The sequence below is a fragment of the Zalophus californianus genome, chromosome 11 (genome assembly GCF_009762305.2).
Source record: "Zalophus californianus isolate mZalCal1 chromosome 11, mZalCal1.pri.v2, whole genome shotgun sequence".
Lineage (NCBI taxonomy): Eukaryota > Metazoa > Chordata > Mammalia > Carnivora > Otariidae > Zalophus > Zalophus californianus.
In genome coordinates, this window is record NC_045605.1 from 55,566,460 (window position 1) to 55,594,206 (window position 27,747).

General features: G+C 55.4%; 1 protein-coding gene across 1 annotated transcript in view; it reads left to right on the forward strand.

Annotated features, from left to right (window-relative positions):
• LOC113913683 (guanylate cyclase D-like) overlaps positions 1-14,272 on the forward strand; it is a 51,729-nt gene extending 37,457 nt beyond the window's left edge. The window contains 6 exon segments of the mRNA XM_027577923.2: positions 5,915-5,932; positions 5,934-6,093; positions 7,090-7,188; positions 8,030-8,124; positions 9,941-10,026; positions 14,164-14,272. Coding sequence (XP_027433724.2) covers positions 5,915-5,932; positions 5,934-6,093; positions 7,090-7,188; positions 8,030-8,124; positions 9,941-10,026; positions 14,164-14,272 — 567 coding nt within the window.
• The last annotated feature ends 13,475 nt before the right edge of the window (positions 14,273-27,747 follow it).

Consider the following 27,747-nt stretch of genomic DNA (forward strand, 5'->3'; position numbering starts at 1 on the left):
GGGATTGGGCATGTGGCTATGTCTGACATATTCTATTGGTCAGAGCAAGTCAAAAAGCCAACCCAGGGGCACCTGGCTGGCTCAGTCAGTAGAGCACATAATTCTTGATCTCAGGGTCATGAGTTCGAGCCCCACATTGGGCATAGAGTTTACTTAACAAAAAAGGCCAACCCAGATTCAAGAGGGGGCGGAAATAAACTCCACCTGTGCTGGGCAAGAGCCAACAGAGGAGTCATCTCCTGTGCCTCCTCTCCAGGAGCTCTCAGTGCTGTAGATGAAAGAGTCAAGGTGATAATCAGGGCAGGCAGAGGAGGCTGAGCGGGCCCCCAATCCAGCTAGGGATAGATGTGTCGAGTGAAAAGCAAGAAAGTCTTCCTGGAGGAGGTGCTGTTTTCCTAGTGCTGTCCAGTCTGGGTGTGGTTGCTCCAGGCAAGCCATGGAGGAATAACGTGCCAAAGCTCGAGCCTTAAGAGCATGGGGCTAGTGAGATGAGGAGTACTGAATGGGTTGAAATGGCCAGACATAAAGTGGGCCAGTGGTGGAGGGGGGGGGTGGCTGGGGGACACTGGAGAGAGGAGCAGGGGCAGAGCTGTCAAGACCTTCCATGATCTAGTACCTGTGCATCTCTCCATCCTGGGTTTGAGTTCCAGCTTGGCCACCAGCATCTGTGTAGCTTCGGGCAAATGGCTTCCTCTCTCTGGACTTCTGTTTCCTCACCTATAAAACAGGAATGATGACCCCAGCCCTGGGGGTTTACAGACGATGGGCGGATCCTATCCCTCTTGAAGCAGTGCTGTGTAAACTGAGATTGTAAAAGTGACAAGCGTCCTATCCCACCCTGCTGGCTGTGGGGACCCCACCCCAATCCTGCCCCTTATTCTCATCCACTTGCTGGAGGCCTTGGGTTGCTTCAGACACAGTGGGGATGGGATGGGGAGGGAGCTCCCCAGAAACCGCCATACTCAGACTCCACTGGCCTTAGCCGTCTTCTGCGACCCACAGTCCCCTTCCGGCCACAGCCCTCCAGGGAGGCAGGGACAGGGGAGGGCCAGGCCCTGGGGTGGAAGCCAGGACGGACAGGAGGCCTGGGCGGGAAGTTTCAGAGGCAGTCTGCTGATGGCACTATGTACAGTATCCCAACAACAATAATTGCCAGTACTTATTGAGTGCTTACTGTATACTGGACACTAGTCTAAGTGCTTTATACGTACTAATCCCTTTAACCATCCTAACAATCTGTGAGGTAGGTAGTAGTGCCCCTAATGTATAGAGGAGGAAATGGGTGATTAAGGGGCTTATCTAATTACGTATTTCCAATGGGATGCGGAGCTGAGATTTGAACTGGGGCATTCTGATCCCAAGACCCCCCACCTTCAAGGGGCTCACCATCCTCATGACATGGACATCCTCAGGAGAAAGCCACAGGTTCAGAGTGGCCTACAAGACCCTCCAGGAACTGGCACCACCTACCTCCCCAATGGTATCTCTGGCCACGCCATGCAGACCTCTGCACTCCTCACACCTGCTTTGCTCTCGGAGACACTAGGCCTCTGCACATGTGATTGCCTCCTCCTGCGACACTGCTCTCCCTCCTCCTCACCTGGCTCCTTCCTACTCATCCCTGGTCTCAGGTTAGCCTCCTTCCCCTCCCAGACATGGTTAGGAGCTCCTGTGTGGTACTCTCATAACTACCCCCGGATAGCACAGCCACACTTTATGGTTCGAACCCAAATCACTCTGTCCCCAGTGCTTGGCAATATCCAGCACATCGTAGGTCCTCTGGAAACCGATACTGACTGAGTGAGGAGCTTGCTGAAGCCCAGAGAGAGGAAAGTGACTTGCCCAAGGTCACACAGCCAGTAAGTGGTAGAGCCAGGAATCTGCAATGCCTACCACCGCTGCCCGGCTCTGTCCACTACACCACACTGCCCCCCACGGAGCCTCAGAGACCCGAGCCACCAACATTCCCGCACTCCTGCCCCAGCCCCTGGTTCGGAGGTGTTGTTGTCTCTCATGCTGGCTGAGTTTCCCTCTTGCTTCCAGAGCTGCCCTAGCCCCGTGGGCCCCAAGAAAAGATGCCTCATCTCTCATCTCGTCTTGCTGAGCCCCAAGGCTTTGATGTGCCCTGAGTCACCCCTGGCCTTGTCTTTTCCTCTCCTGCTAATCTTTTCTCACACATGTGTCCCTCCCAGCTCTGAATCATGCTTTCTGATCTGCTCTGAACTCTGGCCAAGAGGTCTGCATCTTTCTGGCAGAATGATATGAAATAAAACAAGGCCCGCACACCCCTCCAGATGTGGGGAAGCAGGCAGCCTGTGGCTGACGATGTGCAAGCGTGTCTGTCATCACTCCCGCCATCCGCCTCAGTTTCCCCTCCGTCCCCAGCAGGATCTGGTTACTGCTCTTTAATCCGGTCTGGGTTGGGAGGGAGCCAGGCAATCATTTCCTGGTTCCAATGGGGTTTGTGATCCCCTGCCAGCACACACTGAATGAGCACTTTATGGACGCAGCTCCAGCGCCGAGCCCATGTGGGCTACAGGGGCAGAGAGGCCTTACCCCAGCCACTCAGCCCCCGCAGGTGAGACCAGCCTTGGCCATGCTGCCAAGCGGACCCTGGGCAAATCACTTGACCTCTCTGAGTCTCAGGCTCCCATCTGTAAAACAGAGGGGAAAGTGCCTATGGCTTGGCATGGTTTCACCGATCAAGCAATGTGAGAGGAAGTGCTATGGTCCCTTCACTCACCAGTGTGATGCCGATGCTGCCGAGCACCACCATGTGCAGGCGCTGAGGCCTCCCCCTGAAAGCACAGAACGGGGCAGGGGTCGGAGGTGGGGCCAGCGCCAGGTAAGCCTCTACAGAGGACTGGCCCAACCTAGGGACTATCACAGGGGATTTCATGAACCTCTGCAATGGCCCGCAGAGGCCGTTATCCCTTCAGACGCAACACAGGTTCAGAGAGGTGAGTAACTAGCCCAAGGTCACACAGCAAGTCAGTGGTGGAGCTGGAATTCACATCTGTGTTTGCTAGTGTGGAAACCTTTGCCCTCATTTCTCCTCTGGCTGTGTTCTCCCATCTGCAAAAGGACCGCACCTGTGTATACCTGTGTATACCCTTGCTTGCGGCTGAGTGCCCACGATCATAGGAGTCTTTGAGTGATCATGATTATGGATCCAAGCTCCTAGAAAGTGGGGCCTGTGCCTGGTCACCTTTCTGTCACTGGAGTTGTAGGGGTGGTTACTAATGACACCAAACTCTCCCAGCTCAGGTGGCAGGCAGATGGAGGGCTAGAGGTCAGTGTAACAGCTTAGAGAAACCACCATGCTCCTCCTCCGCAGTCTGGACCTTGGGTCACCCAACTGAGGCAGCGCTGGGTCCCCAGAGCAGATGCACTGTCCCTGAATTGCAGCCGTACGCTTGGCGGCTAGAAGCAGGGCCAGCGAGCTGTAGGTCTCCGGGGCTGCCTCTGGGAAGGCGGGGCTGACCGATACGCATGTGTTGACCACGTGCAGGGCAGTAGCAGAGGGAAACCCCACACAGCAGGCACGTTCCCCAAAACATAGAAGGAAAGGGCCCAAGCCCTGTGTATCAAGAGGCAGCACAGCATACGGGCTCTGGCGCTGGACTGACCAAGTTCAAATCTGCACTGTGTGACATTGGCAAGTGACTTAATTCTCTGGCCTGCTGTCCCCCTGTGAATTGGTAAGATTCTTGTGAAGATCTAATGCACTGATATTTGTGAAGGGTTTGGAACAGTGTCTGTCATGTAGTAGCTGCTATCCAAGTTCTTAAGCATTTAGTCCTTCCAAACTTGCCAGGCAGATCACAGGTTCTTCCTCCTGTGGGGAAGAAGTGGGTGGGCAGAGGGAAAGCTGGGTGAGGGAAAGCCTCACCCCTATTTTTCCCTCCTGGGGCATGGGGGGGTGGGAGGTCTTTTTCCTCTGTGGAAAATGTACAGTGGGGGAGTAGCCATGTCCCTGACCCCTGCCACATTCACCGCCAGCCCACCAGCGCTGGGTGGACAAGAGCAGGTGATGGAGAGGGAGGGGGAGCTCACAGCCCCGAGGAGGGAAGCATCTGGTGACCTGGAAGATTTTACAGACTCGATGAAGTGGGAGCGGGGCTGGTGGAGGGCTTGGATCTCAGCAGACAGGGACCGAAAGAGAGCATTTGAGGCAGAGGGGCCAGGCCATCAAGCAAGCACTAAGTGTCTCTGCGGTTGGCAGAAACGTTCCCATTGGCGGAAGCATGGGGCACCAGGAGCAACGGTTAGGAATTAGTCAGGAAATTCTGTAAGTCATGGGAGTTCCTCACCGCCAGCCCACTGGGAGCAAATTTAATTATCTAAACAGAATGTGGCATGATTAGGGCAGATCACTGCCTGATGTTGGGGGAGAGACAGCCTGGGTCGGGGAGAGGTTTGGGGGGCATAGGGAGCAGGGCACAGTCCACAGCAAATGTGGGAAAGATTTGTTGAATTACAATGCCCTCTGTGGGCGGGGGATGTATTATTATTATAATTATTATTGCCCACCCGGTGTTGAGGGAGAGCAGATGTGCAGCACCAGAAGGACAGCTCTACTCCCCAGGTCCGGGAAGTATTTGCTGGCTGCAGGAGATGCAGTGCCGGAACTGGGCTCTTGAGCCTGGAGAGGGAAAGACTTGGCCGCGGGGGGGGGGGGGGGGGGGGGCGTTGAGGTAGAGTCGCCTTCTTCACCTTGGCTGGCCAGGCTGGTGGCAGAGAAGGCCACAGTACACATCTGGGTCCAAACCAGAGTTACCTAGAGGAAGAAGCAGCCACCTCTAGAAGGGGGGACTTTCCTATTAACAGATGCAAGCAGACCAGGCCAGCCACTGAGGAGGCAGACGGGTGGCCTTTAAAGTCCCTCTGAGTTCTGAGATTCTGGGATTCTTTCATCTCCGACACCATCAGCCAAGAAAATGATGATGATGATGGTGGTGGTGACAGAAGTCTCCATCCATTGAGCAACTATAATGAGCCTAGTTCCTTTAAAAAATTTTTTTGGGGGGCGCCTGGGTGGCTCAGTCGTTAAGCATCTGCCTTTGGCTCAGGTCATGATCCTGGAGTCCTGGGATCGAGCCCTGCATCGGGCTCCCTGCTCGGCGGGAAGCTTGCTTCTCCCTCTGCCCCTCCCCCGGCTCGTGCTCTTTCTCAGATAATAAAGTCTTTTAAAAAAACTTTTTTTTTTAGGTAACATACAGTGTAATATTAGTTTCAAGTGTAGAATTTGGTGATTGAACACTTCCATACAACACCCAGTGCTCATCACAAGTGCCCTCCTTAATCCCCATCACCTGTTTCACCCATCCCCCAGCCACCTCCCTTCTGATAACCAAAGCCTAGTTCTTTTAATACTTTATCTTTAATGCGCATTCCACCTAAGAGGAAACTGAGGCTCGCACAGTGAAATGGTCTGCCCAAGGTAAACGGCAGAGCCAGGGATTGAACCCACGTCTCTATGATTCCCAAACCTACATTTTTTCTAGTACACCTTGGAAGGCATACTAGGTGTACTTACTTTCCAAAAGCTCCCCCCCCCCACCGGGGGAGGGTATATATGCATCCAATACGCACGTGCTCCTCTCCAGATGAAGGCCTGATCCGTCGCTGTGGCGTTGTGCAGGCGGGGTGCCCAGGTCTTGCCGCCAGGTCACGGCCTGGGGCCAGAGGAGACCAGACAGGCACAGTCAGCTCCACTTCAGACCCAAGGCGACTTGAAGTGCGCAGAACTAACTGTCGCTAGCGCACCTGGGGTGGGAGGGCCGCTAGGGACGGCACCGTGGGCCAGACTTGAGGGGCGGGTCAGGGCTCCCCAGAAGGGCCTTGTCTGGGCTCTGGGGCGGTCCAGCGAGGGCGTGCTCTTGCACTGGAGTGTGAAGGCTGTGGCTTCTAGGTGGAGACCATTGGGGATGCATGCCTACATGGTGGCCTCAGGGCTGCCCCGGCGCAACGGGAGCCGGCACGCAGCTGAGATAGCCAACATGGCCCCGGACATCCTCAGCTCTGTGAGGGGCTTCTGGATGAAGCATGCGCCCGATGTGCCCATTTACATCCGGGCTGGCCTGCACTCAGGTACAAACTGGGGGCCGTGGGGGCAACGGGCCAGACCGACATGGGCTGGGCAACCCCAATGGTGTGCTTCTGGCCTTCTGAGATTCTAAAGCTCTACGATAGAAAATTTGACATTCCTCTTTTTCTTCCATTATTTGAAGGTTCTGAGATGTTATAAGTCAAAGAATCTGTGATGCTCAGTTTCATTCATATATATACATACACGCACATGTTTTGTCTCAGCCTCTGTCAGAGTCATCTGAGGCCATGCCAAGGAGCTGATAGTCTGATGGAAGAGGCAGGACAGAGACCTTCTGTGGTTCTGCCAACAACGAAATGTTTGCTGGGATGGGTCTAGGAGAGACCGAGGGGTCTCTAATACATGCTTCTCAGGCCCCCACCCCTTCCTCCCTCCATGTTCCCCCTGCAGGATAAAATTCAAATTCCTCGCCCCCCCCCAACAGCCTCCCAGGCCCTTGCTATTCCGTCCAACCTCATCTCCCATCACTTCCCCCCTTGCCACTCCAACCACGCTCAGCTGCTTGCCGCTTCCCACAGACAGGTGGGCTCTCTGCCCTGGGCTCCTGCCATTCCCTGCCCACTCATTCTCTCGTCCTCCAAGACACAGCTCATGCACCACCTCCTCCAGAAAGTCCTCTGGGCTGGGTCAGACCCCCATCTCTGGGCTGGCACAGCTCTGATGCTTCCATCTGACAACATTGATCACAGCTTACATGCCCCCCCCCCCACCAGGCTGGGAGCTCCCCAAGAGCAAAAACTGGCTCTGATTTAACTGTGTCCCCCTATCCCCGGCCCAGAGCCTGGCACAGCTATCAGCTCTTCTCTGGGTACTGTTGGAGACTCCATATAGCTTCATCTTCCCCCCCAGCTGGAGCCCAGGAGGTGGGGTAGAGACAGCAGGGGTGGGGAGAGGGCATGGGGAAGGGCAAGACTGCCATGGGAACCTCTCTTGGGTCCAGGATCTCCTGGAACTCACTGGGCACATTTGAGTTTCAGGGCCCTGCGTGGCAGGGGTCGTCGGTCTCACCATGCCCAGGTACTGCCTCTTTGGTGATACTGTTAACACTGCATCCCGGATGGAGTCCACAGGACTGCGTGAGTGTCTTATATTTCTATCTTGCCTGGGTGAGGACTCTCAATGACCCCTGCAACCTGGCTATTTGAAACAGTGCTTAGTAACCAAACCACCACCTGGTGGCAGTGTACCTTAGTTGTCAGTAAAACAACTACATGGAGATAATGTATGTCACTGGTTCTTTTAACTTTCCATGGGGCTTTTGTGATGATCTCATGAGAGAAGACAATGACTTGAGAGGCAGGAGGCCTGGGTCCCAGCCCTGTCTGCCACTGGCTTGCTTGGTGTCCTCGAGCAAAATACTCTTCCTCTAGGCCTTGGTTTCCACATCTTTACGACGAGGAGACCCCTCTCAATTTTTTAATGCCATTTTAGGCCCTTGCTGGCAGCAGAGGCGACTCTGATGGCTTAGTTAGAGCAGGTGTAAAAGTTGGAGTCCTAGGACCTCTGCTTCTGGCTACAGAAGTCATGTGCTCCCTAATGTTGTTTGGTACATATCCTGCATGACTAGATGTGCTGGCCCTCGTGGAGAGTCTTGCTCTTAAAAGAAAAATAACAGCTTATCTGCTCTGACTCAGCCTTCACAGACTTCCCTATAAATGTAAATTATGTTCCTATGGGTTCTGACTTCATCTTGAGTTCCTCTGAACACTCGATCTATGGAATCTGCTTTTCCTCGAGGCCTCTATTTTAGTGACCAAGTCTACCAGAGGGACAGGAAGGTCAGGTGAAGGGTGTTGTAGGAATCAGAATTGTGTGCATTACTGGCTGGACCTGGGGCTGTTACAGGTCTTAATGATATTACTAAACCCCAGGTATGCTGTCACCAGGTGGTGACTTGATTGCTATATTTCTTGTCAGCATACAGAATTCACGTCAGCAGAAGCACAGTCCAGACACTTCTCAGCCTGGACGAAGGCTACAGAATTGACATCAGAGGCCAGACAGAGCTAAAGGTAGGGGAGGTTTCTTTCCTGGAATTGATGGAAAAATGCCCCCCCCAATCCAGTTTCTGTGGGCAGCCGGAGAGATTCTTACTCATTTGACTGATAGAGAAGGAAATGCTCTGTCTGTAGTCGAGGATGGACCTGATCACCTGGACCTCATGGACCTCATCATTCCCCAAATTCTAAAAAAAAAAAAAACATTTCTTCCTGGCAACCACTCCCTCATTGACTCCTCACAGGAAGAAGGGCCAGGGTTGAGAAGTTACTTCTACTGATGACATATGTGGACAGCAGGCTGGTGCCCAACATTAACATATTTATTGCCACAGCAATCATGAAAGAAGGCTCACTGTCCCCATTTTATAGTTGAGGAAATGAAATTAGGCAAAGTGATTCATTCAAAGTCACATTAGCTTGTATCCCAGATCTGATGGCTCTAAAACCTGTGCTTTCTCCATAACATTGTCGGGTTCCTACTCATCCCTCAGAACCCTAGAGCAGATCTCACCTCTCATGGAAGCCTGCCCCGACCCAGGAACACCCATCTTTGTTTTAAAGGTTTTATTTATTTATTTGACAGAGAGAGACACAGCAAGAGAGGGGACACAAGCAGGGGGGTGGGGGGGAGGGAGAAGCAGGCTTCCCGCCGAGCAGGGAGCCCGATGTGGGGCTCGATCCCAGGACCCTGGGAGCATGACCTGAGCCGAAGGCAGACACTTAACGACTGAGCCACCCAGGCGCCCCTGGGAACACCCATCTTCCCTTTCCCCAGTGGTAGCTCTCATACCTCTCTGTGCACCCACCCCTCCCACGACCTCCTTCTGCTGCTGCAGGGTGACGCTGGGTGATACCTGCCCATGAGCACCTCTGCATTCTTTTTTGCAATGTTAACATTCAATAAAGGTAATGGTTCAGTGTTCCCGTGAGTGAGTGACTTTTCTTCCTACCGCACTTCTTCTCATTGCCCCCATTCCTCCGGTACAGACAGGCCTGGTGGCAAGACCGGAGCAGCCCAGACATTTAAAGGCCCAGAACTATGACCAGGCCCTAGAAATTGTGCGCTCGGTGGAACTCACTTCATTACACTGTGAAATGTCAGAGCAGGAGGGTACAGCTCAGAGAGGGGTAGCAACTTGTCCACAGTCACACAGCCTGTGAGCACTGGCGTATGTGGAAACCTTTACTATGGAGGTTATGGGAGAGTGAGCCGGAATAAGTCTTGTTTGGGGGAGGAGGCACGAGATGTCCTGAGGAACAGAGGATTCTGATGCCAGAGGGCAATGCGGAGAAGGCGGGGGGGGGGGGGGGGGGGAGGACAGCACACCAACCACAGTTCTTCAGGATGGCCTGGGGGCTCCACGGGGCAATACCCATCCGTGGCCGAATCCATGGGCCAGCCAGCCCTGGCCCCAGCGCCCCTAATGCCCCCTCTACTCCTGAGTTCCAGGCAGCCGTACCCCCATCCCAGGCAATGGGGTCCTTCGACGGTTTGGGAAAGATCACAGATCATAGCATCTTGGGATCTTAGCATTCCAGACCTGCTGGTCATAGAATTCATGATTTATTATTCAGTTACTTCTCTAACAGATAAATATTAATGCATGTAATCCTCAAAGCAACTCATGAGGTACTGAGGAACAGAGAGGTGAAGTAAGTTGGCCAAAGCCACACAGCTAGCCAGTGACGGAGCCAGGATTTGGACGGAAACAGTCTGACTCCCGGCTCCAGGCTGCTCTGCACGGAGCTGTTCGGAACTGTGCCCCTTCCTCCGGCCTTGCTCTCTGCCTGCGAAGCTGGTCTTAATCCCCTGTCCTCTCTCCTCCAGGGGAAGGGTGTAGAGGAGACCTACTGGCTGGTGGGGAAGGCAGGCTTCCCTGGGTCCCTCCCCCCACCTCTGGACATCAAACCTGGGTGAGTAAGAGGAATTTCCCCCAAAGCTCAGCCTTTTTTGTTTGAAGTTTGGTTTGTTCTTTTTCTGATTATAAGATTATCACCTGCCCAATGTGGAAAACTTGGAACATACACAATTCTTCAGCGATTAAATAGTCACCTCTTCCCACTGCTGAGAGACAGCCTGTTGCTGATGCGTTGGTTGTGGATGCAGTCACGCTGCCTGGCTGGTCTCTCATTCTGATTTGCGCTCTCCATTCGGGTCAGAGCACTTCAGAAACGCACGTCCCTGGCGACGGCATCCGGAGCGCAACACTGGTGCTGCGCACGCGCAGTCGGCCCACTCTGAGCCGGGTCCTGGTGATGCGCTGGTAAAAAAGTGACTGGGCGTTTGTCGCCGTTCAGACTCTTTCTGCAGATGAGGAATTTATAGATCAAAGGACACGCACATGTCAGGGGCCAAATGAGGCAGATCCTCAGAGAGCTTGTGCCTGCCTGGCACTTTGGCTCTTCCCTTTGTCCTCGGTCCTGTGTGACCCTGTGTCCTTCCCTGAGGGCAATAAGGGCGGGGTGGCGGGGGAGCTGTTACTGCGATGTGTTCTTCTCAGGCAGGAGCCGGTCCACAGAGGGCCCAGGGCAGGGCGGCCGGGGGTGCTGCCAATGGCTGAAAAGGACAGTTTCCTAGAAATGAGAAGGTCCTGGGGCCCACGGGCCCATTGCAGGTGTGGAGGCTGAGCCCTACTAGGGTTTTCTGTCATCAGAACTTCCGACTGGCTCCCCTCAACTCTTCCAGGACGGCCCCCCACCCAAGGCTGCCCCCATCTCTCAAAGACAAGAAGTGTGCGGGACACTCGTGGGCTTCCTGGGAAAAGACCCGCACTGAAGCAGCTCAAGGGGCCCGACTGGCGGGGCCGGGGCTACGGGCAGGGAGCTGCTCACGGAGGCCGTTTCCTCTCCACCTGCTGTCAGGGTGCCCCAAGGCCATCTCGAGTGTCCTTCCCTTGACACAGAGCAGGGTCCAGCGCAGCAGGGCAGGGGTGGGGGCGGGTGGGCCCACACTGGTGTGCCCACCGGGGTGCAGGACACACAGGGGCACCCTTTTTATAAGGCCACCCCAGCCTCGTGGGTGCAGAAGCAGCTTCTGCTCACAGAAAGTCCTCCACGCAGCCCAGGGTCCTTCCGCTTCGCAGACAGTGTCTGTGTGGACAGCTTGCTGGGCAGCAGCGTGGGGTGAGGAACGCGGTGTGGCCCAGGGCCTTCCCGTGTGCCACAGCACCCCGGCTCACCCATCTGCAGGAGAACAGCTGTGGCCCTTCGTGTCCTTTCCTTGTCCATCAAGGTGCTTTGCTCCAGCCCGCCTCTTTTGGGCCTTACACAGCAGGCCTCCTCTGCCTTACAGCCTTCCAGGTCCCGCCCCCACCGGGAGCCGCACTTCTCAGAAGGCCTGTCTGCTGACGGTGACCTCACTTCCTCACCCACCACTCCCTGCCCAGCCCCCGCAGTCTGACTTTCACCCCCACGCGCCCAGAAGACTCTGTGAAGGTCACCGGTGACCTCCATCCGTGTCACTAGGTCTGCGGGCCGGTTTTACGTTCTCAACCTGACCCACAGCTCGGGAGCATTTCCCCTTTGCCCTCCCTCTTCCCAGAAACATGCCCCAGGCCTCCCAGCTGGGCTCCTTCCTCTCCAACTCACCCTCCTCAGGCTCCCCGCCAGCCAGCCCCGTGCCTCTCCCAGGCTCTGAAATGCGGGGGTTCCCTTCCCACCCAGACGCTGCTGACGTCTATCAAGGGCCTCAGCCTGACCTCCGCTCCGGAGCTCAGGGCTGTGGAGCGCTCGCTGTCCCTCAACAGATCCTTTCAGGAGCCCCACCTGGCAGCCTGGCCCTCCTCCAGAGCTCTCTCCTCGTGGGTGGCCTCGCCATCCTCCTTCTGAAAGGTGGAAGTCGCCGTCCTGGAGTCCCCAGGGCTCTGCCTCCACCACACCCCCACCCGAGGGCTCCACCTGGGCACCTGTCTCCTGCCCCGGAGCAGGGGCGGCTCACCACTCCCCTATCCACTGTGCCTCTCCACCCACCACCTGGCAGCCCAAGCAAGGTCTTTTTTTTTTTTTTTTTTTTTAAGATTTTATGTATTTATTTGACAGAGAGAGACACAGTGAGAGCAGGAACACAAGCAGGGGGAGTGGGAGAGGGAGAAGCAGGCCGCCACGGAGCAGGGAGCCCGATGTGGGGCTCGATCCCAGGACCCTGGGACCATGACCTGAGCCGAAGGCAGATGGTTAACGACTGAGCCACCCAGGCGCCCCGCCAAGCGAGGTCTTAAGTACAAGACGAACGGGATACATAGGAAAGTCCACCGGTTAACACCCTCTGGGGCTCCCTACTGCTCTGACGCTCAAGCCCAAACTCTTTCCTGCTACCATGGAGGCCTGCTGCTCTGGGCCTGGGCCTGCCCCTGGCCTGGGCTGTCTGGCCACCTTCCACTGCACACCACCTGCTCGGGACCTCCTTGCTGTTACCTTAAAACACCCTGAACGTCTTTCTAACTCAGGGCCTTTGCGCCTGCTATCCCAATGCCCTGGCCCAGTCCCTTGCTATCCTCCAGGCCTCAGCTCTGATGTGGCTCGTTCGGCAGGCAGGCAGTTCTGATGTCACGCGCTAAAGGAAACCCTGCTGTCACCTCCTTCCCATCTCCCAGTATTGCACCCCCATAGCACTTGCCGCTTCCTGACACTTCTTTTTGATTCCTTTGTGGAACTTTCCCCTGCTTACATAAGCTCCAGGGGATCTGGCCGGCGGCGGCAGATGCACCGCAGGGCTTTCAGTGCCAGGAGCCCAGGGAAGGGAAGCTCTCAAGCTCCTGCTGGCTCCCATCAGGCCCTGGCCCACCCCAACCTAGGAGCGGGAATAGCAGGTCTGGCAACCATTTGTCATCCTGAGCTCGTCAGCTGATGACTTTTCCACTCCCTGATGGAAACTTTAGAAAGTGCTAGAAACGTTTTCATCTTCTTGGCTCAGGGAGGGAAGGGAGCTGAGATGAGTCCCAGGGAGTTCCACCTGATTTGGGAGCCTCCCAGGCCTTCGGGCAGGCGGGGGAGAATCGGCTCAGACCTAGTGCGGGGACACACGGGACCCACAAACATAAGTGTGCCTACACGTGTGCACACCCACATTACATCCGTCGTGGGCATCAGATACACGAACACATGGAAACGCCACCACAGGCCCTCTGCTTGCTTGGAGATGAGATCACAGACAGACCAACACACACACACACACACACACACACACACACACACACACACACACACAAGGAATCTCTGCAGGAAGGGCTTAGGGGGACTTGTCTTGGAGTTGTGTCTGTAAGGCAGTTACCAAATTTTTACTTGAACTATATGCTGTAACATGATTTTTTTTTAAAGTCAAATTTTCTAAAGATGCTTTTATCTTCACTTGCTGTCTTTGCCATACCTGCAGAAGTTATTTATCTTTATCTATTTGGGGATGTTTGGGGAAGCTGGTGAAGATCAGGGGAAGGGGATACAAAGCCCCCTCCCATGTCTTGGTGTAGCCACAACAGAAGGGCCCGCAGAAGTGCCTTCCTTCTCATGTCACAGAAACACTCTGCAGAATGGTCCCTTGTCTTCCCTCTATCTCTGCAACCAGGCTCAAAAGTGTCCCCTGCCAGGTTGATGTGAGGCCCTGGCTGTCACTCAGAGCCTTGCTCTCTTCTCCACGCAAAGGTCATAACCCTAACCTACCCTCCTCCAGGCACATAAGGGAAACAAGTAAGAAAATGAAAGTGTGTGCAGGGTGGGGGTCCAAGGTCCCTGTCCCAGATATGCCTCATACCCCGAGAGTCACAGAGCCCCTCAAGCCACGGCCTTCTGGCTTCCTAGCAACCATCTGGAGCAGGGGATGGGGCCAGCTCCCCACCTCCTGGGAGGCTGCTGGACACGAAGGCCCGCATGCACACGAGTCTACAACACTTCACCTCTCTGAGCCTGGTCTGAGGATGCCCACGGCGGGGTTGCTGCTGGGAGCAGGAGAAGCCCACGAAGGAGAGGGGCTCTTTGCCAGCGCTTGGGGGCTCAAAATGCCCACCCCTGTTGTTCTGGGTGGTGGTCTTATTATTCTTGTTTCTCCTTTTCCTCTAGGGATCCCTGGCAGGACCTCATCAACCAAGAAATCAGGGTGGCATTCGCCAAAGCGCGCCAGAGCATGGCCAGGCCTGGGAGCTCGGGGGAGGCCTTCACTGGGCCCTGAGAAGGGGAACAGAGCGGAGCAGGGGCCTGTGCCAGCCCGGAAAGTCTCGTGCCTAGATATTCCCAAACCCTCTCCTTGCTCCAGTCCCCACAAAGAATTCCCTTGCTGAGCAACCTGGCAGCCAACAGGGTACTCATTACTAAGTGCCCTAGAGCGATATTAATTGATGCATTCCAGTATGAATCCTGTGGGTAAACTTGCCCCTTGACACAAAAACAATAAAAATAGAAATATTCCCTCCCTTTCACGCAGTGCTTTGTTCCTGACAAATCGTTTGCACTCTGAGAGCTTGTTATCATAGAGCTTATTATTCCTCACATCCAGAACACTGTTCCCACTGTATGGCTGAAGTGCCTGGGCCCAGAGGCAGGAGGCTATGTGCCCCCAGTGGCACAGCTGTCACAGGGAAAAGCATGACGGGGACCAGGAGCTAGAGCCAGGCAGACGAGGGCCCCCGATTTAGAGGGACTACCTCCTGACGTCACCTCACGTCTCCAAGACTGTCATTTCTAAAATGGGTGTTGACGAGGCCCATGTAAGCCCTGTTCCTGAAACACTGTAAGTATGCTGCCTCCTTCCCTGCCTCTCCTGCTCTAACCAGCCTCACCTTCTGGGTGTCTGTGAGCACTGTGCGAGGAGTCCAGGTTCGCGGGCTCCCAGAATCTCAGGGGAAGGAAGGGTAGCGGAGTGATAATTCCTTAGTTCTTAGGAAAATGAGACTTCTGTCTTACCGGGGGGGGGGGGGGGAGGGGGGAGGCGGGGAACAAACAAATCCACAACCCACTCATTAAATTGGCTTCTAACATCAAAGAGTGCTCACCAAAGCCCCCGGGGCTGATTTCAGAGCAGGCGGACAGAAGCAGGTGGAATTCATTTTCCTGACTAAGGGCAGAGGGCCAGGGGCCAGGGGGCAGGTTCAGCCCTAAACAAACTTGTCCTTCTTCAAAAGACCCCTAGGGAAAAAGACCTGGCACTACATGGAACTGGGGGTCGTTGGAAAAACGTGCCGGTGGGGGGTGCGCTCACAGAAGCTAGGCTGCGTGCGCGTGCGTGCGTGCGTGTGTGTGTGTGTGTGTGTGTATGTACACGCGCCTGCACCGGAGCACGAGAGAGGAAATGTGAGAGGCTCATGGATGATGTGTGTTAGGAGCCACAAACAGCTGTGTGGTGGAAAGTGCTAGACTCAGCTTTGGGGGACGCCCCTGCCGTTCCTGACCTTGCATGACTTTGGGCCTAACCGTTTTACTCCCGAGTTTCTGGAAATGCAGAACGGGGCCGGTCACCCTCAGCTCCCTTGTGAGAGAGCTCTGTGGAGACAGCACATGTGGTTGAGCGGGGCGGCAGAGGTGTTGAGGAGGGAGGAGCTGCACATGCCCAGGAGCGGGACCCACCATGGCTTTGTGGCTGCCCACATCTGTGACTGTGGTGTAGCCAAGGGGGTGGCGGGGACAGCAGCGTGGCCCTGGTTCCTCCACTGCACTCTGTTCTGCTTGTGGATTTTCTCTCCTCATCTGTAGAAGGGATGTAGGTGACTTCGAGGTCCCTCTGGGTGTGAGGCTTTGTGCACAGTGAGTCTCTGTGAGCACCCATGGAGGAAATGGAGACCAGTGTGGTGGGCAGACCCAGGAGACCAGAATTCAAAGCAAGAGCCAGCTTTCCAATGGCATCCCAGACCCCAGTCTCTCGGTGCTCTGGGCTCCTCACCGTACAGCAGGGACCAGGCCCCTGCCCTGCCTGCCTTATGGGGATGCCATTGGGTCAAAGGTGGCAATAGCTGTGAACACACGCTGTCACCTGAGGGGCGCACCCGTGTGTGAACAGAGCTGTGTGGCTCTGTGTACATTATGTGGATGTCGGGGGTGAAAGGGCTCTGAGCAGGCGAGCGACGCGTCTGCATGTGTGTGCCCGTCGGTGAATGTGTGTCAGGGCGCGCATATGTGCATTTATGCAGACGCACGTGTGCATTTGTATATCTGTGGGCCTCGGGGGGTCTGCACATGCACTGCTTTAGCTGTGTATGTTATGTGTCCACATGTGTCTGTGTCTGGGAGCAGCACCAGATCTCCATATATTCATGCATTTAAGGTGTGTGTCCAAGTGCACGCCTTGTACGTGTGTGGGTTATATGTCAGACGGTGCCTGGATCCAGCCATGGTCTCCTTGCTCTTGGGCCCCCGGAATGGTGGTGTTGAGGACAGTAGGCCTTGTCCTTCTGGCCACCCTCTGAGCTGCCCATGTTGAGAAGGGCCGAGGCAGCTCTGTTCTCAGAGGTCCCTCTCAGATCCTCCAGTGCAGAACCTGGGGACTCCAGGAGGCAACTCTTGTCTCCAAGGCTGACATACTGCATATGAATAGATGCCCCCCCCCCCCCCCAGCCTCCACCGGGGTACTCGCCTTTCCCCAACCTTCCCTCATCAGCTGGGGATGCCATCGCTGAGGACAAAGGCCAGCGCCGCCTGACTCCTGGATTGTGCCTCTGCCCCGGGGCTGGGCTGGTTTCCTCCGTGCTGGGAGACATTCAGGCTTACCTGTTCTGCACGTACCACTACCGGCCCTGTGCCTGGAGCTTCCATGTACATTGTCTCAACCACAACACTCACGAAGATAGGAGTTAATTGCCCTCCTCCCTGGATGAGGAGACAGAGGCTCAGAGGGGTGAAGTGATTGTCCATGCCTCTGTCTTCGGATAGGAGGTGGTTACACAGTGTGACAAAGGCCCAGAGAAATAGCAGTGGTCCCTGGAAAACTCGAAAGGGGGCAGCCGCAGGGGGCACACAGCTCTTCTGTGAATGGCGGGTGAGAACAGAACCTTCCAGCTGAGGCTGAGGAGGCTTTGAGGAGCTCACACTTCTCTCATGAGGAGCCAGCCTGGCATTTGCATGGGGCTTCCTTGAATCCGTCCTGGTAGAACCCCAGAGATGGGGCCCCAAGTCATGACTTTCATGGTGAGTCAGTGCTAGCTGGTCCCTGTGAAGTCCCCCACCTTTGCCATTACCCTGGTGCCTTGGTTGGTTTCTAGCAACAGAACATTCTTGGCACGTCTAAGGAGTGGAGTACTCATGATGGCAGACAGAACCACAGGGCTCCAGAAGGTTGTTGCTGGGCCTGGGGATCTGGAAGTGTTTGGTGTATGGTTCTTCAGGCAGGCACAGTGTAGGACGGACTCCCTGGGAAAGCCAAATGCTCTAGCCTGGCCTTCTTCTACTCACGCTGGCTTCACCCCATCTGCGCCCTTCCACTCAACATTCTGGTCATGACAGACTGCTCTTCCCCAAACCCTGAATGATGCCACATCTTAGTCTTGCCGTTTTTCTCTACCTACACTTCTTTATCCTTTTACCCACATTTGGCGAACTCCCAAACACCATTCAAAGCCCACCTAGAAACCACCTCCTCCTGAAACCCTTTCTCAAACCACCCCCTATATGTAATCAGTAATTGCACGTCTAACCCTCACTTGATGGCAGGAGCTGTATTTAGTTCATTCCTTTAGCCCAATGCCCAGAAGGAGGTGTGCAGTGGGAAACTGAATGGATGAACTGACAAACTAAAGAACTAGCTAGCCCACAGTTTTCCAGTGAACAGTCTCCCCTCCGCAATGCCACTTCCTGAGCTCTCCTGCCAAGTTTCTCCTCTGCTCTTCTCTGTGTTGGGCTTGCTTAGTCAAATGCTTAGCTGGGACCCTGCACGCCAGGTATGGGCAGTGTGTCAGCCCATGGCTTCCCTTGGCTGCCCTGTCTCTCCTCACCACCCCCCCTCCTGCGGCTACGGATGCTCTCACCTCCACCCCAGCACTAGCGTGGGTAGTGTTCCCTAGCCCCTTGCTTCCCACCCCATCTGGCCAACTCCTCCTCACCCTCCACACCTCTGTTCCTCTGCTGCCTCCTCCAGGAAGCCTTCCCTGAAATCCTTGCTTCACCCCTGCATACTGCACGAGGGGCACCTCCTCTGGTCCCCAGCCGCCCAGCCCCCTTGTCCCGCCCTGTCCCTGCAGACTCGGGGCTTCCTAACGGCAGGGCTGGGTCTAAGCCCTCTTTCTGTGACCCCAGTAGGGGAAGAACTACAATAGGGCAGGGAAAGTAGAGGAGGCCATTATGGTGGCAGGTGAACCTCACTTTGAGGAAATCCACCTGCACAAAGATCCAGGTTTGCTCAAAGACTGTTTGAGCTGAGTCTACGCTCTTCTGGGGGGGGCGGGGGCTGAAGTGACATAGAGCAGGACAAAAGGGCCACACGTTACTGAACATGTGGTGTGTGTGTTGTCTCACAGAGCTGGTCTTGTAGCCCTAGGCAGGGGGTGTCATCATCCCCACCGCCGCTGTATTTACCTGGGGCTGTGGGACGTCAAAGCCTGGGGTCTTTCCGGAGGGTCAGCCATGCCCCTCTTGTCCCAGCTCCAGCCCTGGACTCACACAAGCCATTCCTGCTGGGAACTTCAGTCTTCCCCCTGGGCTGTGGACAGGGTAGACTGAATGAATCTTCAAGGTCCCTTTCCAGTCTCAGGGAGTCCTTGAGACTCTTTCAGAAGTCCACTAGGGGGCAGGCAAGCTGTTCCAGAGAGAAGCAGGAGCCCCTCGGGCCACCCCAGGATTCCCTGCCCCTCCCCAGCCCCAGGCTCCAGGGGCTGACCGTCCAGCCAGAAAAGGAGGTGGGGCCCCACCTCACAGAGGAGTCCTGCTGGGGGCTCTCTCTGATGAGTGAAGAACAATGAGAGGACAGCAGGTCTCTGTGTCCTTTCCCCGTCTAGAAAGCCTGGTCCAAGTTGGCTATGTCAGAGTTTTGTCCAGTCTCCAGAAATTTGCACTCCTATTGAATAACACCCAGGTGACATTCACATGGCCCCCCATACCTTTCCCTGGGAGGCAGGGGTTGTGGTCCCCATGCATGGGCAGGAGAATGAAGCTCTTGTTGGCAGTTCTCTTCCATCGCTGACTTAGATCTCCTTCTGGGCTCCAGGCCCAACATCTGGCTGCCTGCTGGGCACCCCCCCAGTAAGCCACAGATCACCTGACTGTGCTCTGCCTGGTCACCTGGTCAGAAGCAGGAGTGATCACCCCCCCTCCCCTGTCGTTCCCATGACTCTCTCCCCAACCACCATCCCCACCATCAATCCCCAAGTCCGTCCCACCCACTACACCAGCCTCTGCCTTTGTCCAGGCCCCACTACTGAGGTCCTCGGTGATGGCATCGACCTCCGGGCCACTCTCCTGCCTCCATTCCCCATTGGCCCACGCCATTCCCGGTCTACCTGCAGCACAGACCTTGTCGTGTGACCTTCCTACCTAGCATGTTCCCACAAGGTGCCCACCCTACACCCACACCAGAGCTCTTCACCAGGGAGCTCCTGCCAATGGATCCTTCCCACTGACTCCTCTGGCACCCAGCCCTTTCCTTGCCTAGCCCCACCTTGTCCTCTCAAATTGCTCAGACCCTCACACTCAGCTCAAACCTACAGGACTGCTATTATGAGGCATTCTTATTAGTAGTTTTAATAACCCCCTAATATCTGGACTCAGTGGCCTGGAGGCTGGGTGACCATGGTGTCCAAGTCCCAAATCCTAGCTTGAGGAACATCACAATATCCACTGGGCCCACCTCCCAATTGTCATCAGGTGCATGGCCCTGATGGGGAAAGATAGGCTGTGGGGGCAGTCTGTGTTTTCCCTCTGTGTCCACCTGGAGCCCACAAGCAGCACTTTGACTTAGCCCTAAAACCAGACCCAACTTCCCAGTGCATTGTGAGAAGTGGAGAGTTTGCTGGAGATCTCCCGGGAGCCAGAGAAGAGATCACATCACTGCGTCATATAGTTGGACTTTGTGGACCCCTCCCAGCCCCTCAGGTCTCCCTGCAGCCCCCTCCCTCGCAGAGCCACCGCCCCTCCTTTCCCCCATGTCCCCCTCGCCTCCCAAGCACCTATGTTCTATGGTCCCAAAGCAACCAGCACCCAGCCTCTGCATCCTGCTTCATTGGTAGCTACCCGAAGAGCAATTATAAAATTGATCAAAGGCCCAGGAGCCTTTTAAAGGGCCGAATCAGGCTCACCTGCCTGTGGGGAGCCCATAGGAGGGTCTTCATCCCACTGAAAAGAAGGAACCGATATGGACGGAATACCTGCGCTTTAAGCGTCACCACGATCATGCCAGGTAGACATTATTCTCCCCTTATTTTCGATGAAGATCTTGAGACTCAGTCCAAGGTTACCCAGCAAGCCAGGGGCAGAGCCAGACCTCGACTCCAAAGGCCCCACCACGTGCGCCACCCTACCTGCCTTGTTGGCCACGGCTACACACTACATGGAAAAAGCTGACGCGGACACGGTGACGGCCTTAACCGCCAGTGACAGGGTGGGACCAGCCAAAGGAAATGGGATGAGCTCTGGGGTGAGGTCCAGAGGAGCAGGAAGGTGAAGCTGGGCCCCGGGTGAAGCCAAGACCAGCAGCCAGCTGTCCGGATGGCGGGTGGAGATGCTGAGCGGGGAGACATCAGAATGTGTTGCGGACAGAGGTCAAAGTCTGTGTCTGCAGTGTAGTGGGGCAGTGGGAGAACGGAAGAGCGAGGGCGCCAATGGATTCTGGCCATCCAGAAGCCTTTGCGGGGCCTTCCAGGCACTGGGCAAGATGTCTTCAAGGCAGGCAACCCTAGGGAGGGTGGTCCTCTGGTGACTCTAAACGTAGAGAGGGACAGAGACAGAAGGGGGAGGTGGCGGTGGGGAAGAGCAGGAGAGAATGGGGGGCAGGGAGAGCGGGAGTGTGGCAGAGATCACTGAGCACAGTTGGGCGACAGCAGGAAGGGAGCTGCTGGAGGATGTATGTGGGTGCGTGATATGGAATCTGGTCCCTGTGAGTAGTGAAAGAGACAGGAAAATGGGAAATGTGACATGGGCTTGGACCCCCAGGGCCATCAAAGTGTTTTAAGCTGGGAGTGACCTGGTCAAATTTGTGTTTTGAAGAGACTCCATCTGGCCGCCACGTGGAGGATGAATGGCTGGATGGATGAACCGGAAAGGGAGACCCCGGGGCAGGAAGGTCTCCTGCAGGGAGGGCGAGGAGAGGAACAAGCAGGCCGAATGCAGAGGGAGACCCAGGAGCTTCCACATTTAAAGAGCAGATGGAGGAGGAGGAAGAGGAAGAAGAGGGGCCAGAGAAGGATCCGGGAGGAGGTGCTGGAGAGGTGACATTAGAGCCAGGGAGGGCGTCACAGGGTGGGTGCCAAGGGGAGAGGGCGATTCGGGAAGGAGGGAGTGGGCAGCTGTGAAGCAGCCAAGTGACCAAGGGACCGAGGAAGCTGGCGATGAGCTGGTTGGACTCAGGAGGCTGGAGACAAGTGGAGGAAGAAGGGAGACATGTGGTGGGGGGGGGTTGGAAGCGGGGGATGGACACAGCAAGGGCACGTCTTGCCTGGAGACAAAGGGACGGGGCAGTAGCTGGAGGGGATGTGGGTCAGCCTGGGAGCGGTTTGGGAAATAGGGGAGTGTCCACGCTGAGGGGAGAGGCTGCAGGGAGAGGGGCTGCCGGGTCTCCTGAGAGATGACCTCTGCCAGCGGGAAGCAGAGCCCGGCCCCCAGGACGCCAGGCGGGCCCTGATGCGAGCAGCAGGGAGGGCGGTTTCGGGGGTCTGGATCAGGCCTCAAACCCAGCTTTCCTGCCGCCAGCATACAGAGGAGAGGGAGAGCAAGCAGGCAGAAGTCACACGGCCCAGAAGAGGCCAGAGAACAGCAGTCTGTAAGGCTGAATACCCATTCCCAAGCTTCCAGACCTAGTGAGAGGGGCTGGCTTTGGGGACAGGGCCAGGCAGCCAGTGCTTAGGAGACAGGATCCAGCCCTCTGCCTCCTGCAGCCCCAGCCTGGCCTCTAAGCTCCCGGGCTCCTGAGCTCCCAGCATGCCATCGGGATGAAGCACAGGCTCCCTGGGAGGCCACAGCAGTCTGTCAAGCTGTGTCCTTTCCCTTCTTCCCTTTCACACCCCAGGAAATCAGCCACTCGGCTCGTGTATGACCTGCTTTGGAGAAAATTGGAGTCACAAGCAATGTGAGGTCACAGCCTAGTTCCCATAGGCATGTGCACATGTGTCTATGTATGTGCACTGGGTCTGGGAGCCTGGGGATTTTAAGTCTTTGCTGTGTATATGGGATAGGAGTGTGTTTGTGGGCAACGTATGTGGTGTGTTTGTGACTGGTGTTTGCACAGGATACATATATATATATATATATATATATACTGTGTGCTCATCATGTATGCTCAAGTGTATGTTTGTGATGAGTGCTGCCTGTGTAGTGTTAACATGAGAGCTGAATTTGTGAGGGTGTGTATCTGTGTGTTGTGACTACGTGACTTTCGAGGGTGTCTCTGTGGAATGTTTGCAACGTTTGTGGACAGTGTGTACCTGTGTGTAATGTTTGTGTAAGGTTGACGCGTGTTGTTTTCATGAGTTGGGGCCCTGTGTGTCCTGTATGGTCTTTGAGGGGATATACGAAGGGCGTGGGGGCGGTGGGGCGTATGCTTTTGCAGGTGCACTGTGTCTGTGGGGGGGAGCATGCGGGTGTGAGGGGATGTCACAGGGGAAGGCGGGATAGCCCAACACTGCGGAGAGGGGCAGAGTTCTAGCTTCCACGCTGCCATCGCTGGGCTGTGTGACATGAGCTAGTACTGCCCCCCTCCAGCCTCAGATTTCCCTCAAAGTCCAGCACTTGAGGTATTCTAGAAAGGCCTTCTGGTCATGAGGAAAGCAGTTTGAGTAGGACAGGAGGGGGTCACAGTGGCCTGTGCCAAAGAAGATGGTCCCAGTAAGAGCTGGGTGTGCCCAGCCCTCCGCCGCCTGGCCCATGCTCCAGAGGCCCCCCCTGTCCCCCTGCAGAATGGGAATGCTGCCCACTCTCATTGCCCCTGGGGGCAGCCACAGATGCACGTTAGACAGGCCCCCTCCCCACACCTTCCAAGCACAGCCAGGGCAAACTTCACAAACCACTTCACTCCTTCCCTGAACGAAACCAGCATGAAGAAGATAGAACTGCTGCCAAAAAAAAAAAAAAAAAAGCAAACAATAACCATCCAGAAATCACAAGCAGTGCCATCGACTGGATGAATGCCACGGGCAGGCAGTCACTGACACAAAGGAGCTCACTCCTCAAACAGCCCTCGTTGTCCATCACTGCTCCGCTTCGCAGAGATGGAATATGTTCAGAGAGGTGAGGCCATCGGCCCAAAGTCACACAGCAGTGGGCAGCACACCGGGTGCGGGCCCCCTCTGATGTCTGGGCCGCTTCTCTCCCTCGGCTTTGCCCTCCTCAGGACTCTCCTCCTCCCACGCAAGAGGGCAGAAAATACAACATTACACATAAGGGGCGTTGTGGTAGATTTAAAGAGGTTTAGAACAAGTGCTCTTTCGGCTAATTAATGGTCCAACCAGTGACAACACGTTAGAGTATTAAATGCGTCGGGGATGGAGCCCTGCTGCCTGGACTCATCTGTCCTTGCTGTGCAAGCTTGAGTTAATCACTTAACCTCTCTGGGTTTCCTCATATATCATCTATATAAAATGGAGGAAATGACAGTAATAATAATAACAACAACAATAATAATAATAAAATAATATTTACCTCAGTGGGTGTTGTAGGATTAAACGGGTTACAACACGAAAGCTGCCTGGGCTAGCCCATCCCCTTCCCAGCTTGAAAGTATACAGACGCCTCATGATGGTCTCAGAATTTCACTCATGGTGAGAGAGACTCATAATCCTGGTAGCCATAGCTTCCCATTCCCTGCCTTCATTTCGGCAGCTCAGTGAGGAGGGGCTGTGGTCACCTCCGTCTCACAGAGGATGAAGGCTGCCCCTCACCCTCACAGGTGCGGCGCTTCTCCAAGGGCGGCCTGCTGACGGGCAGCACCAGCGCCACTGGGGGTTTGCACAAGCTGAAGCTTCTGGGCCCCACCTGGGACCTACTGAACCAGAGTCTCAAGGGTACCCGGCAGTCTGTTTTATCAAGCCCTCCGGGATTCTGATCGTCTCCACAATTTGAGAGGAGCTAGGTGAGGCCTCTGAAGAGCCTGTGCTGTGAACCCCAGAGTACCTCATGTGGGGCAAGTCAAAGAAAGTAGGGTGCGGGAGGGGAATCACCGCCTCAGCACCCTCTTGGCGCCTTGAGTCTGCTATTTTTCTTGGAGTGGAAGTAGAAGAGGCAAGCAGGATTCTCTGAAACTTCAGGAGGTGATCTTTATCTGTGGGGGTCACCTGAGTACATGTGAGCCAGTTTCTGAAAGCTTGGGGCTTTGACCCCCTTCCCAGGGGAAGACAGGAGCCCAGAGCCTACTGGGAGCTCAGCACAGCAGGGAACCTGACTTTCGGAAGGGACCGCCAGGGAAACCCTAGATGCAGGGTGCACCCACCATGGGATGCCTTCCCTGGGCCACAGCCCTTCCCCTCACAGGAGCCGGGCCTTGTCTGAGGAGCCCAGGGCCCACGTCAGCCCTGGGCCCACTGCACCTATAGCACTTGGGTCCCTCTACCTCAGCCGCTCCCATTGTCTCCTATCACTGGGTGCTTTATCTGCCAACAACAGGTCCCTCAGGCAACCAGAGAGTCACAGCCTCTCAGGTGAGGAAGACGACATCAATAATCACACTGACCCAACAACCTCTACTCCACCCGGCTTTCCACAGTATCATCCCAACGCCTCAACGGTGAGGTGGCAGAATGATGGTCCCAAGTACACAGATGAGAAACTGAGACTACGAGAAGAGAATGACTTGCCCGAGGTGGGCCAGCTCGGCCGCCTGGCCTCTACTTAATGCTGTCCTCAAGGGCACTCATGTGCCTGCCGTCTCCCCCTGGGCTTCGCTCTGCTGCTGCTGTTGGACGTGACTCCTTACAACATCGTGGACTATAACCCAAGCCCATACCAATAACTCTGGATCAGCAAAGGTTACATGGGGTTCAACCTTCAAATGGTTAAAATGGAAGAGAAAGTTATGTGGTTCAAAGGGACAAACCTTCAAGTTCCCAGCAGCCTGGGTGCTGCAGAGACCTGTGGTTTCATGGTCCACGGCGCAGCCCAGTCAAGCTCTGGAGACGCTTCTGATCCTGCCTGCCTGCTTCGCCCAGTCTCGACTTTTCTCATCTACCATCCCCCCTCTCCCCTGGGGCCTCCCGGAGCCTGCAGGCTCCTCAGAACCAGTTCTCGATGACCAGGCTCAGAGCCCGGAGCCTCCTGTGTGGCTGTGGAGGGGTACACAGGGCCTCGCCTTCCCCTGCATTGGTCTCTCCTAGTGCTCGGGCCCCCACTGAGAACAGAAAACTTACCAAGCTAGTCCCTGGCCATGTGTGAGGGCCTTGGAGTCTGAGGACTCAGATGGAAATGGTTGCTGTGCCCTTTTCCTGTCGTGTGACTATGGGGAAGTCACTCCATCCCTCTGAGTCTCGGTCTTTCTTTTGTGAGAGGGGGGCAACAACAGTCCCCACCTCATCAGATGGCCATGAGGAGGAGAGAGTTCCAGTGCAGTACCTAGCACCGGGCCTGGTCTTGCAAGCCCTCATTACTCCCTTTTAACACATCAGCTATTTCTCAGAGCAAGGGACACACCTCTGGCCCCTTTATAAGTGCTAATTTCCCCAGCACCCAACCTGGGCTTTTGGTTCACAAACTCCCTACAGCTGACATCCAGCAACATTTGCTTTCCTCTCCTACTGTGACTCCAGGACGTGGCCCACAGCTGGCACGGTCTGAACCCAGTTGCCCTAGGGAGCAAAGGGGGGGTTGGCGGTAAAAGAACTGGGGAACCCAGGGTTTTGCCCCAGAAAGCAGGGCCCCAGGAGGGGCTGATAAGGGACTTCCTGACTCCCAAGGGCCCACAGAGGCGCTAGGCAGGGGCAGGGAGTGAGGACGGCCGTATCCTTGCACTGAGATCTGGCCTGGGAGTACAGAGACCAGGGTTCAATTCCTGACTCCAAAGCTGTGTGACTCAGGCCAGTTACTTAACCTCGCTGAACCTGTTGCCTAGTCAGTAATTGATAATAAAGACACCTAACTGAAAGGCTCTTTGTGGTTGTTTTTATCCTGATTTGCCACATGAGATGAAAGACTGGCCCACGGTGGGGGTTCAGCAAAGAGCAGTGGAAACCAAATTGAGGGCCCAAGGTGCCATGGTCCTTTCCACTTCAGTTTTATGGTTACATGGGGACAGCAAGGCCCAGAGGTTTAGAGACTTGCCCAAGGTCACACAGGATGTGCACATCATTGCCTTCCTGGGCCATCCTGTGTGGTCTCAGGGGCCACTCACTCCTACTTGAGACTTTTGGGTTTCATCTTGGCCTGAAGTAAAGCCCTCCCAGGGAGGCTTGAGCCCAACCTGGTGCCCGAGAGGGTCTTCTCAGTTAAAGGTGGTAGTCCTAAGGACACAGGAAAAGACGCAACTACTATCTTCACTGACAGAGGGATGAGGAAATGGAAGCATTTTCACAAAAATACCAACACAGTCCAGACTGAGCTGCCCACTGACTGGCTGTTCAGGAGAACTCCCTATTCCTGGAGGTGTGCGAGCTGGGACTAATCAACACTGGATGGCAAGCTGGCCTTGGTGGCCTTTTAAAGAAAGCCACCGCCGCCATCCCCCCCCCCCCCATGGCTGCCAGGCAACCCTGACCCTGCTCAGTTCCAACCTCTCCCCCTCCTTCAGATCAAGCTCAGACTCCTAGACTCAGCCTTCGAGGCCTCTGGACTCAATCATCCTATGTTCTCATCTGCCTCCCATCTGGTCTGGGAGCTCCACAAGGGTAGGTCCCGGACACTTTTATTCCTCAGCTTTCTGGGGCCCATCAGGGAAGGGAGGTCATATTTACTGAGCAAGTACCACGGGCCAGGCCTCTGCCCAGGTACTTTACACACACAGTTACATTTGATTCTTTACAGCAAGCCATGACGTCAGATGATATTATTAGCCTCACTTTGCAGATCCTCAAACTGAGGTCAGAAAGATTAAGCAACTTGCCAAAAATCACACAGCAACATGAGTGCTGAAGAAGTGAAAGGACGAAGGAAGGGGTGCTGAGCACGTGGTGTTCTTGGCTTTTAGTCCCCCGTCCCCAGGGGCACCCACAGCAGGTAGGCACACTTGGTTGCCCATCTATCTCCAACTCTTGGGGAGCCCCATCCGGACGCCGAGTGAGGTGGAACTCCATGAACTCACTAACCACAACCACAGCCTTTGGGGGTGTGTGGGAGGCCCTGTCCCCCAGCCTGTCACAGCTCCAGTCCTGCCCTACCCCCAAACCAGCCAAAGCTCTGTGCCAGCCCAGTGATTCTGCTTGGCAGCAGCTCAGGGAAAGATGAGCTGGCACTCAGCCAGCCTGGGCCTGGATGTGGCAGGAGAAGGTCGCATGGGAGAACCCGGGAGATGCCTGAATCTGGCTCAGCCATGCTCTGCCCATGCTGCAGCGGAGCTGCGAAGCACTTTCTGGACATCTGGCCCCTTGGACAAGGATC